At 44.9% G+C, this 21,879-nt stretch overlaps 1 protein-coding gene across 1 annotated transcript in view; it reads right to left on the reverse strand.

Moving 5' to 3' along the window:
• LOC119170871 (arginine kinase-like) overlaps positions 1 to 21,879 on the reverse strand; it is a 91,045-nt gene that overhangs the window by 24,339 nt on the left and 44,827 nt on the right. Inside the window, exons 7-9 of the mRNA XM_075886512.1 lie at positions 17,052 to 17,278; positions 12,650 to 12,976; positions 11,782 to 11,986 (exon numbers count right to left, since the gene is read on the reverse strand). Of these exons, the coding sequence (XP_075742627.1) occupies positions 11,782 to 11,986; positions 12,650 to 12,976; positions 17,052 to 17,278 (759 nt within the window). The remainder of the gene's footprint in view (positions 1 to 11,781; positions 11,987 to 12,649; positions 12,977 to 17,051; positions 17,279 to 21,879) is intronic.

Genomic DNA, 21,879 nt, shown 5'->3' on the forward strand with positions numbered 1-21,879 from the left:
GATGCGACTGCTGCATCATGCGCCGGTGGTTGTGCTGCAGATGACGCAGATGAGTCACGCAGCAGTGCACCGGGCGGCTCAGCTGCATCTTTTGCCGTGGCTTGTGGAGGTGGAGGAGCTGCAGCAGCGGCGGCAGCTGCTTTGTCGGCCTCCGCTTTCTCAAGATCTTTTTCTATCTCGATGAGTGAGATCACACCGTCCTGCATCGTCCTGACGGCCTCGTACTCAGTGAGGCCGAGACGGCGCTTGTTGGAGATGTCGTACCTGCCCCCTTTGGCATCCGTGTGTTCGCCGTCAGTGCCTGGGTGCGCGCGAGTTAGATCACGCAGTTGTAGTTGGGACAAATGCATTTGCGCGCGCGCTGCACAACCCGAGATTCGGTCAGTCTTCGTCCTTTAGGACTTCTAATTGTACACTACTCATGCTTGTTATATGTGGTAAATATCAAGGCCGATTCTTCTCCACACATCAGCAAGCTGAGTGCCTTCGGAAAGCTACATATGGCGCAGGAGACAAGTTTCTGCTACAACGTTTTGGGTTGTAACCGTTGCTGTACAGTGCATGGCAGCTTCTCCAAGACGCTATGATACTGTTGAAATTGCACGATGCTAGTGTTTTCTTGCCTCATTAAGAACCAAGGTGCTTTATAAAGGTAAATGCTTCCTGGCGACTTTTTCATTGCACACGTGGTGTAGTGGAATTCCAGGTTTTATATCCCATGAATATTGACTTACTAATTGAAAGTGGTCGCTGAACTCGCCGAGAATTTCGAACCCGCTTAGTATCCTTCATATTCAGTGAATGCCCGGGAAAGGTAGAATATCACGAATAATAATGTAAATGGTTGCTTCAACAATGTTTGTTTAGTACTACATTGTTTAATGTTATACAGTAACTGTACTACATTAAACAGGGCACTGCGCCCGTCCATGTTTTCTTATTGTCCGTGTTGGTTTTTTGCGCAGTGGCTTCTTTATTGTTTACCAAACACGATCATAAATTCTTGTCCAAGCTGGGAGACACTGAAACACTCATGGCAGAAACACATCTCACTAGTAGGCCACGAGTTTCTGAAAAAGCATCCTGATGGAACAAGCTTTCGTTGCTCGGAGTGCTTGCGCGTACAACATCATGACTTTATTAAAAAAACATTACATCGTGCTGAGGAGGCGTGTTCTACTTTATAAGTGTGATTGAGATGACCTTGTTCGCCTTGCGACAAGTGGCTTGACTTAAACGTGCACTCAATTTGAAGATAATGTAGTAACGCCTCTTGCTGCTAGACAGTTAGAGATTATTATTCATTGTTGCACCATTGTGATTGCAATCCATCTCAATTTATAGCTACCACCTGTGGGAGTGTGCGTACGAGACTCTGGCAAATGTTTTTAATGGCTTGAATATAAGAAATATTGGCCGATTTTCCACCAACCGCACTCGTATGACGAGATACTAAGGGTTGAATACATACTGCATAGCGGAAGCAAGGTTATCTCAGTTCCTACAGACTCTGTCTTTAAATGTTTTTAAGTGTTATGCATATTCTGTCTTTATCACCACGGTGTATGCCTGTTCTTCTAACACCAGCCGATCGGTGAAGAATTTATTTTGTGGCTTTTTGTTGTGCTGATTCATCTCGACAGGTCATTGCAACTGCAGAGTCTCCTTACAATATTTACCAGCTAGACCTCGAGCGTTCAGTCACCATTGGAAGGACTCGCAGTATAAGAATATGCCTTGTTTTCCTTCTTGCGCGGTTCTAGCACTCTCGTGCTTGCGTTTATTCTTGTGTTTTCGCGTTTGTTTTGAACTTCGCGAGTTGATTTGAATGGTTCAGCCTAAACATGACCTAGTCGGGAAACGTAAGTGCTAAACGTCTGCTGAAATTCACCTCACGTCAAAGCAGCTCCAGGTCACACGGAGCCAAATGAAGCCGAGAGAATGAAGATGAGACAATTGCTTGTACTACACATAATGTCCATGCTGGCTGAAGTACCGTGCATTGCGACTCCTCATTTCAATAAAACTTTGAACATGTGTCCTCGTCGGTATCGTGGTGATATTAGCCAAATTTTACAGTTCCTTAAGTGAATAAGTTTTTTACAAAACAAATTTTAAGAATAGTAGGTAATTCAGGATCCAGACTTGTGCGGGCCACCCTGTGTATGTGACGTAAGGGTCTACCTTTTTTTGAAAAATGACAACGCGAGCAAAGTTCAGCTTTGTCAGCTGCATAGAGCGCGTTAGTCGTCGTTGACGTTGGTTACTATAATATTCAGCAACGAGGAAATTGTTTCTGGGCATGCCGAATGCTTCACAAGCCAGTTGGTCAAAATCAAAAGGCGATGCTTCCACGCTCAGATAGTAGCGGCAAGCATCATCGAACTTGTCAATGATAAGTTCAGTCGAAATGACAGAAGATTTCACACCGGACGACATCGCCAACTTGCTTTTCGCGCATGAGAAGAGGCATGTGATGTTGTAGGCCCGTGTGCTCAGATTTGGGTGCACGTTAAAGAACCCCAGGTGGTCAAAATTTCCGGAGCCCTCCACTACGGCGTCTCTCATAATCATGTAGTGGTTTTGGGACGTTAAACCCCACAAATCAATCAAATCAGAAGAGGCATGTGAGCGACGTTTACACCCTGGCTAGCCGTGGTAGGGTGCAGCGGATCTCGTGACGTCACCGGCGACGCACTCTCGTGACGTCATCCGATACCCACTATGGATGTTAGAGCAGCTCCATTTCGGTTTCCGTTTTTACCCTTTGTTTATTGCATAATGAAACTTATCGACGATTTTCTGGACAAATTGAACTACCCTATTTTTTGCAGGACTGTCCGGAGTCGGGCTGCTCGTTTCATTCTTTCTAACTATTACCGCTCCTTCAGCGTCACTTCCATGAAACAAGCTTGCCATTGGCTCTGATATCAGAACGTAGAAAAAATTTTTATCTCTACCAGTTCCACAAGATATAGTATGGTAATCCAATCCTGAAGAATGAATTTATGACGCCTGCTTCGTACGTATCAGCCCACATCGACCATCGTCATAAGGTTGGTATTCACTGATGCCACACCAATAATTTCCTTAATTCATTCATCCCTCGTACTACAGCAAGTTGCAATCACCTTCCCTGATAGGTAGCCGAGATTGGTAATTATACTTGTAGTGTTCCTACTTAAAATAACGGAACAGCATTAAAGCTTCAGTATGGAACTGGCGTCCATCTTAATCTGCTTTATTTTTCACTTCATCCTCCTCTTCTTTCCTGCCCCGGCCCTCGCGCTTCTTCATCTTCTGTCCAAAGGCTCATACCGCTTCACCCTTCCCGCTTTCTTTTAATTACCCCTCCTGGGGTAATACTTGAAGACATTCCCAATTGAAGCACATTCAACAGATCCACGTTCACCAGTGTACCAGACAGTCTTCAAAATTCCGTTCTGGGTGGCTGTCTTGGTCACAGAGTAAGGCCCATAAAATTTGGCACTGGAATCTCTTATTCCTTTTCTCACTAGTACGAGGTCGGTGACTTGAATGTCTGGCATGTCTGCTCGATGCCTCTTGTCGAAATTCTTTTTCATTCGTTTTCGGTACCTCTCCTCCTGTGATTTTTGTTGCCTCTCCTCGACAATCTTGAGGTTTTCCAAGAGTCCCAACTCACGGTCTGCCTGCAGAATAGGGGTCTCTCCTGTAGAAGCGTACTGTGGACTGCACCCCAAGCCACTTGTGTAGGATCGGTTATGATGTTTTACGGCTGCTTCTAAAGAACATTTCCATCCCCCAGGAAAACTATCGTACATCTTGATGTATTGTTTCACGTCCCGTATGGCACGTTCTGCAAGCCCATTCGCCGCAGGATGGTATGGCGCACAGAACTTGATCGATACATTGTGATCTCGAGCCCATCTTACTAGCTTTTCACTCTTGAACGCGGGGCCGTTATCGCATACGATTGTCCGCGTAGTTCTAAACATGTCCCTTTCGAGAAGGGTTATGACGCTATTTGCATCTTCTTTTCCTGCTCGTGCCGCGACCATCCTGGTGCATTCATCTATGGCCAGCAGAAAAGCTTGCGTTTTTCTGACTCCTTCCCGTTTCTTGTTAAGTTCGGCGAAATCCAGGTGAACTACTTCAAAAGGCACGTTCGAGTGGCAAGGTAGTATCATGGTGTCCGTAGGCTGTTTATACTTGACTTTGTGTACTTGACACACATGGCATGAACGAACGTACTGACTAACGTCTTTCTTCATGTGAGGCCACGTAAACCTCTTGACCAACTTGTTGTAGGTACGCCAAAAGCCGTCGTGTCCTCCAGATTCTGGGCTATCGTGGTACAAGTAAAGCACTTTGGAAACAAGAGTTGGTGGGACTTGATACCGACCTTCCGTAAAAACCAGTTGTTCTGAGCCTTCCCACAGCTTCACTTCATTGATTTCTTCAGATTTTTCTGTGTTGTTTTGTACCATCAATCTTGATAGAGCATCTGCATCGGTTAAAAGCGGTCCTGGTCGGTGCGAGATGGTAAAGTCAAATTGCTGCAAGTAATTCACCCATCTGGCGATACGCCCTTTAGTTTGGGTCATATTCAAGAGATGAGTGAGTGCCTGGTGATCGGTGAACAAAGTGAACTTCGTACCTTCCAGGTACGTGCGGAAGTAGTCAACGGCCTTCAGAACCGCCAGTGCTTCTTTTTCCGTAGTAGTGTAGTTTGTTTCAGACGGCTTGAAAGTGTAACTGTAGTAACCGACTACGTGTCGCTTTTCTCCGCCAGATGCTTCAATACATTTTTGATACAACACTGCACCAGTCCCATAATGTGAGGCGTCAGTGTTCAATTCAAAGGGTAAAGTGAAATCTGGTATACGCAGAACGGGGTCAGAAGAAATTCTGTGCACCAAGTCACGGTAGACTCTCTCACATTCGTCACTCCATTCAAAGGGAACTTCTTTCTGCGTTAAGCGCGTGAGGCATCTAGTTTTGACAGCAAAGTCCTTTATGAAAGATCGGAAATGTCCTGCCAATCCCAAAAACACACGCAGTGAATGGACGTCATATGGTTTCTTCAACTGGGAGATCTTCTCGACGGACTCTTGTTTTGTGCTTTTGGTGTTCCCATCGAAGACTCTTCCAAGAAACACCACTTTTTGTTGAAAGAATACACTCTTCTTAAAATTAACCTTGAGATGTGCCAAGCTCAAGGCGTTTAACACCTGAGACAGATGGTCCTGATGCTCAGCCTCTGTTTTGGAGAAGACTATAATGTCGTCTATGTACACATTACAAAAAACACCAAGGAATGGCTTTAGGACGTCGTTCATGATCTTCTGGAACCACGCTGGCGAGTTTTTCCAACCGAAAGGGAGCCGGTTGTATTCGTAGAGATCGAATGGCGTGATAAAAGCGGTGTACATTTTTGTTTCTTCGGTTAGTGGGATCTGCCAGAAACCTTTGCATAAATCGATGCGGGAAAAATGTCGGCAACCCCCGGTCTCATCTATAATTGTGTCGATCTTCGGCATAGGAAATGGTATGAGTTCTGTCTGACGATTGAGAACCCTGTAGTCGGTGCATAATCTGAAGGTTCCGTCTTCTTTCGGTGCGATCGTTATGGGAGAAGCGAAGGGTGATACCGAAGGTCGTATGATATCAGCATCTAGCATCTCCTGCAACTCTTTCTTGAGCCACATCTTTCGCTCCCTTGACATATTGTAAGGTGCTTTCCGGATGACGGTCTTGTCAGCGAGTTCGAAAGGAACCTTGTGGGACTTCATCGCCTGAGGATAGCTTCCTATGCATACAAGTTCAGGGTAGGTCGTTGCGATATCCGCCGCGCACTTGACAACTCGTAGATTATCTTGTCTACCTTGATTTGTCTCGTTCCTTGCTACTCCTTCTACTAGAACCACATCGTCCCAGTACACGTTGATCTTTAGTTTCTTTATATCTGGTCTTGATAGCAAAAAGTCGTACGTTACCCCCTCTATCACCAACACTTCGCTCTCTATTTGCTGACCCTGGAACTCGATGTTTACCAAGGCCCACTGATCATGCAACGTTACTTTTCCATCATAGCCTTGTACTCGTAGAATTCTTCCACTATGCAAGCGATTTGCATCCACCAGCTTGGCATTTATAATGGACACAGAAGCACCGCTGTCTACCAGAGCCATCATATGTTTGTTTCCTACTTTGACGGGAATGTGAAGTAGGCTAGAGCAACTTAAATAAACAGTCTCATTTGGAGTCATCGGGTGGGACTGATCACCCTCGTTTATTAGTTTTTTTCTGTCGAATACTCCTGAGCTTCAGTGTCGATATTATTCACTTGACCTCTTGGAACACGCCAGGGCAAGTTATCTGTGCGAGTTGCGAGGTGGCTCGGTTCTCGCTGAGCGCGGCTTGACCAGTCCGATTTACTCCGACTGAAACAGCTGCTTGACTCGGCGGTTATGCTTGTTTCCGAAGCTGATGGTATGTTCTGAAGACACGCGAGGAGGTCATCTTTTCGAAGTACCAAGTTCAAGACGAAGCAGCGGTAGACCTACCTCGTGAGCTCAGCTCGGAAGAACTCGTAAACCTGGTTGTGGAAAAGGCAGCCGTAGACACTACTGAACTACGACGGAAAGGTGCTGTGAAAGTGAACTTGCGTGTGGCGACCTTCAACGACCTAGTTCTTGAACCAGCGCGTCGAAAACACTCAGGATCACGATCTTCGACGGAAGAGGTGAGGAAAGAAGAGGAGGTCATCTAGAGTCTTTGGTGACAGTATTTGCACTTGCTTCAACACGTTAGTGTGCAATCCATGCATTATTAAGGCAACTACGGCCGTAGATGGAAGCAAAGGCTCCGCCAGCTTTAAAAGACGGCGTTTCTCAAAGAAGTACTCGACAAGGCAGCTTTGCTCAGACTTGAAATTAAGCGCCGTGTTCCATCTTTCTACTGGATTGCTTCGGAATGCAGTCAAAAACTTTTTCCTCCACTGGCTCCAAGAGTCGTCACTGTCTTCCAGAATGCATGTTTCATACCACTTTCGCGCAACACCTCTCAAGTAAACGCGCATGTTGGTGATTTTAGCCTCATCAGAGAGCCACTTGTTTTTTCCAGCGGCATATTCGTAGAAATCAAGCCAACTTTCTGGATTTGAAGACACACCGTCGAAAGCATCAGGTTCTACGAAATTAGGTGTCGGTCTCTCAGCATTCAGAGAGCTTATAAGAGATGTCATTATTTGGTTTTGTTGAAGCATCTGTTCCTGTTGCAGCTGAAAAGCTTTCAAAACGAGGCTCACCTCTTCCGTCGAAGATCGTGATCCTGAGTGTTTTCGACGCGCTGGTTCAAGAACTAGGTCGTTGAAGGTCGCCACACGCAAGTTCACTTTCACAGCACCTTTCCGTCGTAGTTCAGTAGTGTCTACGGCTGCCTTTTCCACAACCAGGTTTACGAGTTCTTCCGAGCTGAGCTCACGAGGTAGGTCTACCGCTGCTTCGTCTTGAACTTGGTACTTCGAAAAGATGATCTCCTCGGAGGTCTCGTCTATGAAGAACGTCACCCACATGATGGCTTCGATGGCCGGCTGCGCCAAAATAATGTAGTGTTCCTACTTAAAATAACGGAACAGCATTAAAGCTTCAGTATGGAACTGGCGTCCATCTTAATCTGCTTTATTTTTCACTTCATCCTCCTCTTCTTTCCTGCCCCGGCCCTCGCGCTTCTTCATCTTCTGTCCAAAGGCTCATACCGCTTCAATACTAAGCTCAAGGCTGCTTTAACTAATCTGCTAGCGTTTTGAAGCTATCATTTTTGTACCATTGTATTAATTTACCTTTTTAAGTGACCACTTAGTTTTCAAGTTTTGTTTGGGCACACATTTTCACATGTATACGTTGGTTCATGAGCATGTGCTAGTGCTTTGAGTGCCATTTCAGTTTGTTTCTTCGCTGTAGAGTACCTGTTTTACGCTTTGTATTTTTTCAATGTTTATGTTGTTTTAAGACTGTGCGCTGTTTATTGTCAGTTTTCTCCGTGATTTTCATGTAAACACCCTAGTCCTTTTTTGTATGAAAACATATGGTACTACAAATGTAACCCACCCTCTGAAATGCCCTCAGGCCCTGAGGGCACTGACATAAATAAATAAATAAATAAATAAATAAATAAATAAATAAATAAATAAATAAATGAATAAATAAATAAATAAATAAATAAATAAATAAATAAATAAATAAATACTATTATAAAACAGCGTTATTTCAGTATGGTTGAAAAAGCACCGCAAAGCTCTGTGAAAATAGTTCACAGATGAAGAAAGGTAAAACAAAGGTGCGTACCAAAAACTGAAATTTCGTTCTAAAAAACGCTCCACACCAAAAACCACTTGTGTTAGATTAAAAAGCAGAGAAAGCCTATATGTGCGCATCAAATTTCCCAATCTATGCTTTGCGTAAAGGCACAAAGGGCTTGGCAACACAGCTATGTCTGGGTTTGAAAATAAAGTAGGTTTAAGTAATTTCACCTGTATACAGTATATGTTCCTTGAGCCGTGCCACAGCTTTCGTTTCTCGGAAAACCGGGCTGTACTTACAATGGCGGCACTGTAATGACAAGTTTGTTGAAGGCTGTCCTTTGATGAATAATCAGCGGTCATTCAACCTCTGTTTCAGACAACGGATGATCTGTACCAGCATAACTGTTTCCAGAGGAGAAAGAAGTAGAGTGTACCTCACCTTGTCCCATTTTCCTATGCCGTTCCTGTGTTTGGCACCGAACTCATTCCACTAAATGAGGCGCCCTCCATCTGTCTCTTGACAGTCCCGGAAATTCTGGCCAGCTTATCCCGCACGGGAAACACTAGGTGCACTCCGTGCTTCGGAAAGGTTCAGCTTCCGTTCTAAGTGATCCTGATATAAAGACCCTCGTAAGCATCGCCTAGCTGCATACCCCAAGAAGGTTGGTGCGAAGCATGAAGTGCAGCAAGCATTTGCAGCGAGGAATAAGCTGACCAGAGCTCTTGGAACTGTCGAAAAAAAAGGTGGGGGGCGCCTCACCTAAGTAGTACGAGTTCCTGGCCAAACACACGAACGGCCTATCAAAATGGGATAAAGGTACACTCTGTTTCTCTCTACTCTGAAAACCGGTCGCATTCACTGCTTCGCCCATAATATGTCAGGTTTAACGTCGCAAAACCACCCTCTGATTATGAGAGACGCGGCAGTGGAGGGATCCGGAAACTTCGTCCACTAGGGATTTTTAACGTGCACCCAAATATGAGCGCACGGGCCTACAGCATTTTCGCCTTCATCGAAAATGCAGCCTCCGCAGCCGAGATTCGATCTAGCAGCCGAGTACCCTGGCACTAGACTATCGCGGTGGTGATTAACGCCGGACATAACTGTGTTGCCAAGCCCTCCGTGGCGTTCTACAAAAAAGGAAAAAAAAGAGGATGGCTTATTTCGATGCGCATATTCAGGTCTTTTTTGGTGCGCAATCTTCACACGAGGTTTCATCGATTCTTATATGTCGCGTTTTCTTTCAGAATAAGTTTTCAATCGTTAGTACGCGCACGTGTTCTTCGTTTCTTCCTCTGTCTACGTTTCCGGGCAGTTTAATTCAAAAAGTAATTACCAGCTCTCCCAACAGTTTGCTCTTCGGAGTTCCCTCTAGTGAACTTATCGGAAAATCTATGATTGCAGCCAGTTCTAAAAGCGTGTCGCCTGTTTGGCCGACCAGCCATGTTATCACGGTTCGATAGAACAAAGACGTGTTTTCACCACGTCATGGCTAATAACATAATATCGGGGGTTTTACGTCCCGAAACCGAAATTTATGGTAGATGCTGGAGGATTCCGTAACGTGCACTGACATCGCATTGTGAACGGGCTCCTACTATTTCGGCTACATCGAAATAGCACCACCATGGCAGGGTTCGAACCGGCGACTGGCTTAATGGCCAGCTTCGCAACTTCCACGCGTCATTCAAGCAGTCTACTCTCAGATATGCCTGACTAAGCTGTTTCTAGAGCTGAGCCTGTGGGTTATGGAGAGAAAGAATGCGAGGTGAGGTCAATTTTCGATCAAGTGTTCTTTCACGTGAAGTGGTATGGATTCGGCAAAATATTTGCCTTTAAAAAGACGTATATGCACCAGCATGCGACAGCCGTCGGATTGACAGATGTAATCAGTATTCCAGCGCTGACAGCTATGGCTGAAGCTACTTTACCTTGGCCTTTCCTGTTGATTACAAGTTGACTTAGACGATACTTGTTCAGTAAGCCCTTTTTCGCGGTTATGACACCAAGATATATGTTGCCTACGCGGAAAAAATAAATAGAACAGCAAAACAGGTGTCTTGAAAAATGTTTTGAACTATCGGCAATACAGTCGATCAATTGAAGGCATCGTGAAATATCCCATAAAGCGCAGGCTTGCAAATGGCTTCTCTGTAAAGAAGATTCTCTAGAGTTTCTACAAAAGATAGAAGATTCTCTAGATAGAAGATTCTCTATAGAATATAAAACATTCCCTATCTCCCCAGCATGACGAAATAGCAAAAGAAAATTGACGCCTTAAACCCATCAGGAACAGAGAACCCGTTAGTTTCAGTGATACGTCATGGTGTTTTGAAACCATGGTCTGGCTAGCTCACGCGCTTTTCGGAAGTGTGCCAGTTGGCGTTAGCAAGACAGATAAAAACTAATGCTCGTGAAATATCCGATATTATGCGTCGCGTTTGGTAAGACTGAGCAGGTTATTTTTAATGCAATATTCTTTAACTTTAATGATAACTCGAACCAAACTAATGGCTTAACTAGATTCAGAATAGAAGTTCGCTCAGCTACTCTTGTGCCACTGTGAAGCGAAAGCACTCTGTGTGCTCAAAAATAAATTTTATTCATACCGTAAATAGCTGTCTGTACGAAATATTCTGCAATTTAGGTTGCATCTCACACCACGTAATGAAATATTGACGCAGAATGCGACGGCATAATGAATATTCTTGCGCACCGTGAGCAATGTTCCGATGAGTGCTGCTGTTGAATCGAAAAGTTTCGCTGCTCAAGGTGCACATGATATGTTCGGCCTATCCGTTGTCGAGTTCGTGCTGAACTTTTGACGTTGGTTGATTTTTATATGCCGATAACGGCACAGCTAATGATTATGCGGCTGCTCGACGCATACTCTCCGGAAGATGCTCGTGAGCGACACTTTCAGAGTTGAGGTGTCGAGAAAATGAAAAACGAAGACCCTTAGAAGTGCTCAGCATCTTTAGTTATGTTTTTTTTTAATAGGCAGCCGCGGGAGTAACAAAATCCTATTTTCAGTGCCTTCATGCGGCGGCATTAGATGGTGCTGTGCTGAGCGAAGGCTGAGCCACGTAAACTGAAGTTGAGGTAGCGTAAAGATGCTACATTTTTTTCCCTGTCTTTAGAGGTGCCGGACTGCCGTTACACGTCTATAGTTATTCACATAGGCCTGTAATGGCTGGTTGATTTGCAATGAGATCTATCGAACTAAATCAAGCAAGCATATTCACTACATCACCAAGCCGTGACCAGTTGTGGCTCTTCCACAGCAAGACTGCACACCTACATGATGGCCGTGCTTAGTATGCGGCTAGCTCATACCACACCATGGGATAACACGTTACGCAAGATTAAGATACAAAATACCACTTGAAATTCGCGGACAGGCATTGCTGTCAAACGTATGGGAAAAAACCGAAATAGAGAAATAACGATATGGTTTTAGCGGTCTCTGCATGCTTTTAAAGCAAACACCTACCTCGCACTTGGAGGTTGTACTTGGCCGCAATGGAGTCCAGCTTGGCCTTGTCGGCAGCCAGTTTGGGCAACTTGATGTGCACACTGGCTCGAATGGTGGTGCCCAAGTTGGTGGGGCAGAAGGTCAGAAATCCGAGCCTGTCGTCCCGCGAGAAAGGCAGCTTTTTCTCGATTTCCTTCACGCCGCTAACCATGCGGCTGTACACCTGTCACGACCAGAAGAGACGATGTCTCAGCACGCCACATTATGCTTACGAAAAACATTGAACGACATACAAGACACTGACACTCGTAAAATAGGAGGAAGAGCGTTTTTCGCTTCAACACTGCTATCATAACTCTGTCATGATAGATAGCAACCTAGCTCTTCAGCACAAGAACGGAAGTCTTCTTCCGGTGTCTCACTGATTAAACACTTAATATTTTAGTGCTGTAATGCATGTCTATTGATTGTCCACTTTTCAGTTAAGTTTCTTGCGGGAGAGATGCGTACGTTCGGCAGAGCACTTAAGGTGAACATGGAGTTGCGTACAGCACGGGTTCATTGGCGACACGTACCTGCATCAATGCAATGCTCGGCACATTCGCAATGCTTTCGTAGCGCGACCTCTATCGTCACATACCGTGTGGCATAGGTGCACGAGCCGAAGGCACCATGCGAAACGCGCTCGCACGTTGACGGGAAAATAGCAACGGGTGGTGTACGGCGCTATTATCGACAGTACCTGCCCCATGCTAGGCTAGCTAGTCCACGTAAGTAGGATGTACTCGGCAAAAACAACAGCAGAATTACCCGAAGGTACCGACGAAAACTTAGGGGAGTCGACAAAAAACCTTTGTAAATGCGCGAACCAGACAGGAACGCGCACCTGCTTGAGGTCTCCGCCCTGCTGCATGGAGATGATCCGCAGGTGGTCTTCCTCGTTGCACCAAACAAGGAAGGTCTTGTTATCATTGTGGAAGATTCCTCGTCCGGTAGGCCAGAAGCGACAGGCGTTGGCCGCTTGCAGGAAGCGGTCTCCTTCCTTGAATAGGAAGTGGTCATCGATGAGCTGCTGCTGCGTCTTCTTGTCCATGCCCGTCAGAGGGTAGTAGGTGCCCTTGAGCTCGCCCGTGAGACCCCTCAGGGCAGAGCTCACCTTCTCCTCCATCTCCTTGTACTGTGGCTCAATCAGGCACGGGTTGAACGGGTAGCCCTGCGTCAGAGCAGAGACAATGTGCAAGTAAGCTTACCACCTGAGTGTAAAATGCTTATGACACAGCTGTAGATGCAAATCAAAGCATGCTTGCGTAAGCACTGCTCTATGTCATGGCATCCGTCGTGCGGAACTACAGTGACGGCGTAGCTATCCCCCCTACACCTCGTGTTTTTTTCCCTTGGTACGGTCTCAGCCGCCTGCGGTCTCCTAATCTTTCACTTTCTTTTTGCTTCTGCCGCCGTCAGCGGTTGGAATGCATAGTCAAACAATCGGATCTAAGTTGTGATGCGTAATGACGCTGGTACGATGCTTCTGTTCACTGCAAGATTTCATATACCAGCTTGCGTGCCATTTCACCACATACTACTCCCCCCCCCCTTTTTTTTTTGCTATACCCTGCCCTATGCCTAACACAATTGTGCCTTGTCCCGAAAACCTGTCGCAAAGGACTGTGTGGCAGCGCAGCACCAATTTGTACACGATGCAATTTGTGCTGTGCGATAAACTGCTGTACAAGATGAACCATACAGAGAAAATAGAATGGAGTTTTGAAAGTGTTAGTCCTCGTAGAAAACTAAAGAAGACAATCCTACGTATGAAGGCGACGGCTTCCCGCATTGCCACGCGACATTTCGCTAAGTCATCATTTTTGGATTAACACATTTCGCTTGAATAATATTAAAACAACACCATTAATTCAAACAAGCTCTCTTAGAAAAAAAGGTCTGCATATTCACAAACTAAATACTAACGTCTCAAAAAGCAACAACCTTCTAGTCAGTGAAGATAGTAAACTGCAGGTTAATGAAACATGTTAGTTTGCTAAGTAGTTCGTGAATAGTGCTGGCTCAAGTTATTATTACATAACTCAATTGTTATTTTAGGTGCCTTTATATGCCCTTGTACGATGCCGTATAGAGTTGATTCTAGTACAAAAGTATATATACAGGCGATAATAGGCCAAGTGCCCTTGTTCACGCAGATTAATCAGTGGCCACTAATTATTCCGTGTAATTACCATGACAAAGACGCGTCACAGCAACATACATGGAGGCATGAACGAATCACAGACGAAAATATACACGCACGCGCGCACATAGAATATCAAGACGTAGCCAGTATTTATTGTATCAGCCATTTGAAGGCTAAAAGAGTAAAAGCTTGAGCTTGTTCACATGGGTTCATCGTAAAAAGCAGCGTGGATATGCGAGAGAAAAAAAAAATGGCATCAGGACAGAGCTATCAGCGCTCTGCCCTGTTGCCTTTCTTCTTTCGTATACCCATGCTGTTTTTCACGATAAGTCTGAAGGCTATTTTTTACGCTCCTACTTTTCAATGACAGACAGTATACTGGTTCGCTACCAAATAATTAGGAAAATAATTGGAAATTATGTACACATCATTGCCTTGCCTTTAATTCGGATATATGTGTGTCATAACTTAGCACGAAATGTTTGTTCCAAAGTAATCAATAAGATTAGGGCTGGTCTAAATTTTCGTTAAGGTTGTCATGATTACTGCACGATATATGGTGGTGTTCACGTGATCTGGCAACGTATGTGGCTCCATAGTTATTTAGTTCAAAAGACGAAGAAAGCTTTCCCGCTATGTAATGGCAAAAGTTTCAAACTTTACTATCTGCTGGCTATAGTAAAGTGATGCTGCGAATGTAGTAAAATACGCTCGATACAAGTGAATACATGCGTTGCCAACTGTTCATTAACTTCTTTTCTTAAAATTGTGTTGACAACGCAAATACCATGGCTGTGGGATAACTGCCGCTATGAAAACTAGTAGTGCGGTTGCGTACTGCGCGAGATAAGTCACCAAGCTACTATTCTTCGACCATGGTAAGAGATTTTGCATACCTTTACAGATAATAATGGGTTTTATGACGTGAGCTTTATGAGCCTAGCGCTGGGAGCTTCGCTCGCCGGCGACGACGATGGCGGAGTGTCGCCTTAAGCAGCTCCGCTACGAAAAAACCACCTGTTCTCGCTGCACAACCGTTCACCGGCCACCTCGTATGCATAGGCATTCAATCTTGATCTGCAATGTGGTGCTGGTAATAGATTTTTCTTTTGTAAGGTTAAACAATATAAGATTTGAAGCGTGGGCGCAAACAAGAAGTAAACTGTGGTCTCTGTGTATAATCGGTGTATTTTGTCTGTTTTTGCCCATTAGAAGCTATTGGCGTGTTCCAGCAGAAAACACCGGCACTGCGTGATTCGCCCCTACCCAGATTTCACGTTAGCGTAGCTGCTCTTTTTTCGTAGTTACATCAACTGAAAGGGCTGCTGTTATTCTAAGAATAACTTTTTTCGGAATGCCTCTTTTAATCGCGGCTCAGCTGTTGCAAAGAGTGAACATTCAGTGACAATGGCTGTCATTTTTTAGGTTTGCTCTTGATTTGGTGGCTTATGTTCTAATACCGACTGTGCTGTTAAGCGTGTACAAACAAGGACTATTTAGAAGGCTCAAGGCAACCGCTGAGATACTTTTTTAGGGGTTTGGTATGGTATTGAAAAATATGTCGTTTGCAGATGGTGAAATCAGCAAATGTGACAAAGGTGCGAAGATTTACCAGACGGCGCCTGACGAATGGGTGATTACAGTGAAGGCACAAATGATGAGTATCAAATCAGTAAACAGCCACGACATCGCAAGCAGTGGTCAATAAAAAGTCAATATGAGAAATGGAAACGCAATAATTGAGCCCGTATAATTGAAAGCATTCGCTTGGACTAATGGGTAAAGCCCATACTCGGTACGCCAAGGGGCTTTACCTTTGGTCAGAATTAGTGTTGGTGAAAAAAATTTGAAACGGATTCGATGGGAAGTGAAGTCGTGCAGTAAAGAAACTAGATGCGCTGGTGTGTTTCAAGTGTGAGAGCACCGTAAAAGTGCTTGAAAGGTGGGAGTACCAATTCCTGCTTCCTTGGTCTCTGTGAGAGCTCGCAAAAAAATATTTGAAATTATAGTTTGCGACCCCCCCCCCTGACGTTGCATGTTGACATCGTCACTCAGATAATTATTGCTTTGACCATAATGTCAATATTTTAATAGGTAGTTTTTAGTTTGTCAGAGTGTAAGAACACACACACACACACACACGCACACGCACACACGCACACGCACACGCACACACACACACACACACACACACACACACACACACACACACACACACACACACACACACTAAAAAATAACGCTACGAGTTAATCTAGCTATATGTGTTCACGCAAAAGGAGATACCTGTAAAGCAACATGAAGAAATCTGACGTGGCGACTGGAGTGGCGATTAGACGTGATGATTAGATGCGCCAAGCATAGCGTCGCTGCGGGTGACCAGCCAGCCATAAGCAAGTGTTTTCTATGCTCGCGGCTTGTTACTAAAGCTAACAATATTTTTGACCAGGCTAGTCTGTGAAGATCCACAATAGCTCTCAGCGCGCTCCGAGACACATGGCCGAAGAAGGTACGCACGGAGACAAGGACGGTGTCTTCGTTTGTCCGTTCTTCGTCCGTGTCTCTGAGTGCGCTGTGAGCTTTTGCAAAATCTAACGTCATCTTTGCATTAATCGTATGATGGCGCAGCTGCGTGTATTCACGTGATGAAATTGAAAAAAAAAGAAGTCAAGAAATGCACGCTTGTACGTGTGCGCGACGACGAATGAAGACGCAACCAGGTCAGGAATGGGTTATCTCTTGGTCGGCAAATGAATGACTGCAATAAGTGCAAGTGCTAGGTTCTTCCCAGCAGAAAAACGCAAATACATTTGTGCAGGATAATTTTATGAACGCAGAACGCTTCCTTGTTCCGTCATTTGATGTCCTGGACAATGATAACATATGCTAGTGAAGGATCTCGTGTGAGGTTCCCGGGCTTAGTCCTGCGTACAGGTGGTGCAAAAGTCTTGCATTACGTCTCTGAACTATTTTGGTGACATTACTTTGGAACAAGATGGTTTCAATATATTGGATCCATATACATCAGTAACATATTTATTACGTACACAAGCACCGGGGCTTGCCAGTTGGGAGTGAATTAAGAAAGAATTTCACTGACCTGCAGCGAGCGACCGCAGCGTACCCTGGTGGAGACGACGTATTTGTTATCGGGGTCTACGTTGACAAGGGTGCTGAGGTCTCCGAAGTCGGTAGGTGGGTGCTTGTCGGTGGGCTTAAACCCCCCGTGGTAGTCCTCGATCACCGGGTTAAACAGGTCGGCGAACACCGTGTAGGACTCGGCGTCTGGTGCGTACAAGCCTACGCCACTGTCAAGGTTCTCCACGCCTGCAAGAACGAACAAACGAACGAATGAAAACGCAGTGGTGGCAGTGCGTTAAGTCAAAAAACGCGTGAATTCGTGAATCTGAGCTCAAGGCTAACTAACTTGGGGAACTCTCGCCTCACACATGCGCTCCTGTGAGATCTTGCGCGACAAACTGCCTTTGCACACTGCATGCCTCGAGAAGCGTGCTTTTCTGTAGAGCTAGATTGCCTAGTGGAGAAGTAACTTTCACTGTATGAAATTGTTTGGAAAATGTATTTTGCAACAATGTTAATTCTAAATCTGAATGCTACCTAAATATGGCTACACCTAAAAATACATAGGTACGTGTACATAGCTAAATAGAATCAGTTAAACTGCCGTCTTCGCTCTGAAATCTAACTTTTGGGCTAATCACTGCTAAACTGTAACTATGGTTACCGTGTTATCGCAACGGAAGGATGGATGCTTGTGGCGTTAAAAAGATGGCGCAAGATGGCCGCTAACTGGAGAACAAGACAGGTTCATGCAACCAAGTTGCACTTGTCGGTTCGCGCTGTTTATACTCAGCATTTTGTTTGTCACCACGTTCTTTACATTATGTTGTATGTGCAAGAATACGCATACGCGATGAAAAACAAGTCTTGGTGAAAACCGGATTGCAGTTTTAGAAACACAGCGTGTTTATATTTTGGCAAATCAAGATAACGAATGAAATTGTTGGAAAATAAAGAGCGGGTTCTTCTCTACACGTGCGAACACTAACATGCAACGCTCCAAGAAGGCTGAACAACTATCGAGCCTGGTGATTGCTGACACGATCGAACGTGCTTTCCCAAGGCCGGCACGACTGAGTGGGCAGATTGTTTTTTTCTAACCTTATCGAACGGAGTGGTGGCGTGCCCTGTTCAAATAAGTGCCACGGAGAAAAAGCGTACAATTGAAGTGGCACTGTTCACAAGGCACGCCACATTTCAAGGGCGTGTATGGCTCAGTGACGTGCGTGCGGACTCAATTCAGACGTCGCGCTTCACTTTGTGTGTAATGAGGGCTAAGAGATCCTATAGCGGTGCTGGTCGTTAAACCTGGCTTCATACTACATCGTTCGTCATGCCGTGATCCAAACTTGGAGAGAATACGACGCCAGGAGCCAGTCATTTCTCATTGCAGTTCCTTCATTTGCAATGCACAATACGCAAGAGTACTCACATTTACACGTTTCTTTTTTTTAATCTTATTATCGGGAGCAGAAGCTCATCGTAGGTAGCATACTTAGAATGAGATTTTCGGCCAAAAGAATTATATGCTATATTGAAATATTGGTGCCACGCAGTTCCCAACCGGGGAAAAAAACCGCGTGTTGATGGAACTGCACTAAGAGGCCTGAGGTGCGTCCTCACCGGTAACCACCGCCGGGAACTCCCTCACCAGAGAAGGATTGGCCACCCTGGTGCAGTATCTGGCCACTACCTCCCACATGTATACGCCAAATAACTCACGGCCCTCAGTCCTCAGCAGCTGCGAAGCAACTGACTACGGCGGCGGTCAGATCTGCAACGCAGCAGAGGGTGCTAAAAATCTCTGGGCTACAGGCCGCCATTGGAACGTGAACTTGGCAACGTTTAACGCTAGAACCTTATCTAGTGAGGGAAGTCTAGCTGTACTATTCGAGGAGCTAGAGGGTGTTAAATGGGATATAATAGGGCTCAGTGAGGTTAGGAGGACAGACGAGGCCTATACGGTGCTACAGAATGGGCACGTCCTTTGCTATCGGGGCTTGGCAGACAGAAGAAAACTGGGAGTGGGGTTTCTAATTCACAGAAACATAGGTGGCAACATAGAGGAATATTACTGCATTAATGAAAGGGTGGTAGGTATTGTAATTAAACTGAATAAAAGATACAAGATGAAGATAGTACAGGTTTACACGCCTACATCCAGCCATGATGACGCTTCAGTTGAAAGCTTCTATGAAGACGTGGAATCGGCAATGAGTAAGGTAAAAACACAGTATACTATAGTAATGGGCGACTTTAATGCAAAGGTAGGGAAAAAGCAGGATGGAGACCAGGCAGTAGGAGATTATGGCATCGGCACTAGAAACGCCAGAGGAGAGCTACTAGTAGAATTTGCAGAACGCAATAATTTGCGAATTTTGAATACCTTCTACCGAAAACGAGAAAACCGCAAGTGGACATGGAGGAGCCCTAATGGCGAAAATAAGAACGAAATAGACTTTATATTGACTGCACACCCAGGAATCGCGCAGGATGTGGAAGTGGTTGGCAAGGCACGATGCAGTGACCATAGAATGGTACGGTCTCGAATTCGCCTAGACTTCAAGAAGGAACGACAGAAACTGATACGTAAGAAGCCAATCAATGAGCTAGCACTGAGAGGGAAAGTACAGAAATTCAGAGTGTCGCTGCAGAACAGGTACTCGGCTCTTAGTGAGGAAACCAACCTTAGCGTAGATACAATGAATGATAATCTGACGAGTATCATTACGGAGTGTGCAGTGGAAGTTGGAGGCAGGGTAGTTAGACAGGACACTGGAAAGCTTTCCCAGGAAACGAAGAACCTAATTAAGAAGCGTCAAATCATGAAAGTGTTAAGTACAACAGACGAAATAGAACTGGCAGAGCTTTCGAAGTTGAATAATAGACGTAAAGTATGCGATGTAAGAAGGTATACATGGAGAGAATTGAACACGCTCTGAAAAATGGAGAAAGCTTCAAAGCAGTGAGGAGGAAACTTGGGATAGGCAAAAGTCGGATATATGCACTAACGGACAAAGAAGGCAAAATAACTACCAATATGGATAGGATAGTTAAAATAGCGGAGGAGTTTTACAGAAATCTGTACAGTAGCCGAGACAAGCACGACCTTAATACTATAAGAACTAGCAGTAACCCAGATGACACCCCACCTGTAATGATAGAAGAAGTCAGAAAAGCTCTGGAGAGCATGCAAAGAGGCAAAGCTGCTGGTGAGGATCAGGTAACATCAGATCTGCTGAAAGATGGAGGACAGGTTGTGTTAGAAAAACTAGCCACCCTGTTTACGAGGTGTCTCCTGACGGGAAGGGTACCAGAGTCTTGGAAGAACGCTAACATCATCTTAATACATAAGAAAGGAGATGACAAGTACTTGAAGAATTACAGGCCGATCAGCTTGCTCTCTGTAATGTACAAGCTATTTACAAAGGTAATTGCTAACAGAGTAAAGAAAACATTAGAATTCAACCAACCAAAGGAACAAGCAGGATTTCGAACAGGCTACTCAACAATTGACCACATTCATACTATCAATCAGGTAATAGAGAAATGCTCAGAGTATAACCAACCACTATACATAGCCTTCATAGATTACGAGAAGGCGCTTGATTCAATAGAAATATCAGCCGTCATGCAGACATTGCGGAATCAGGGCGTAGATGAAGTATATATAAACATTCTGGAAGAAATCTACAGGGGATCAACTGCTACCATAGTGCTTCATAAAAAAGCAACAGAATACCAATCAAAAAGGGTGTAAGGCAGGGGGACACAATCTCCCCAATGCTATTTACCGCGTGCTTACAGGAGGTTTTCAGAAGCCTAGAATGGGAACAGTTAGGGATAAGAGTTAATGGAGAATACCTTTGTAACCTGCGCTTCGCCGATGACATTGCATTGCTGAGTAACTCAGGGGACAAATTGCAATTCATGATTACGAAGTTACACAAGGAGAGCAGAAAGGTGGGTCTTAAAATTAATCTGCAGAAAACAAAAGTAATGTACAACAACCTCGGAAAGGAACAGCGCTTCGAGATAGGTAATAGTGCACTTGAAGTTGTAAAGGACTATGTCTACTGAGGGCAGGTAATAACCGCAGAGCCTAACCACGAGATTGAAGTAACTAGAAGAATAGGAATGGGGTGGAGCACATTCGGCAAGCACTCTCAAATTATGACAGGTAGATTGCCATTATCCCTTAAGAGGAAGGTATATAACAGCTGTATCTTGCCGGTACTTAGCTACGGAACAGAAACCTGGAGACTCACAAAGAGGGTTCAGCTTAAATTGAGGACGACGCAGCGAGCAATGGAAAGAAAAATGGTAGGTGTAACCTTGAGAGACAAGAAGAGAGCGGAGTGGATTAGGGGACAAACGGGGGTTAAGGATATCATAGTTGAAATAAAGAAGAGGAAATGGACATGGGCCGGGCATGTAGCGCGTAGACAGGATAACCGCTGGTCATTAAGAGTAATTGACTGGATTCCCAGGGAAGGAAAGCGGGTTAGGGGGAGACAGAAGGTTAGGTGGTCAGATGAAATTAAGAAGTTTGCGGGTATAAATTGGCAGCAGCAAGCACAGGACCGGGTTAACTGGCGGAACATGGGAGAGGCCTTTGTCCTGCAGTGGACGTAGCCAGGCTGATGATGATGATGATGATGATATTGAAATAACATTTTGAAATTATAGCATGCTATTTTGAGATAAAACATTTCCAATGAATTCTTAGGTCTGATTTATAGGTACACTGTCTACCACCAGTGCAGGATCGCTCGACTGAGCTCCGCGGAAATGAATGCGCTCGTGCAATGCAAACACCAGGGTAAGTATAATTAGTGAAAAAGAAC

The sequence above is a fragment of the Rhipicephalus microplus genome, chromosome 2 (assembly GCF_043290135.1).
Source record: "Rhipicephalus microplus isolate Deutch F79 chromosome 2, USDA_Rmic, whole genome shotgun sequence".
Classification (NCBI taxonomy): Eukaryota; Metazoa; Arthropoda; class Arachnida; order Ixodida; family Ixodidae; genus Rhipicephalus; species Rhipicephalus microplus.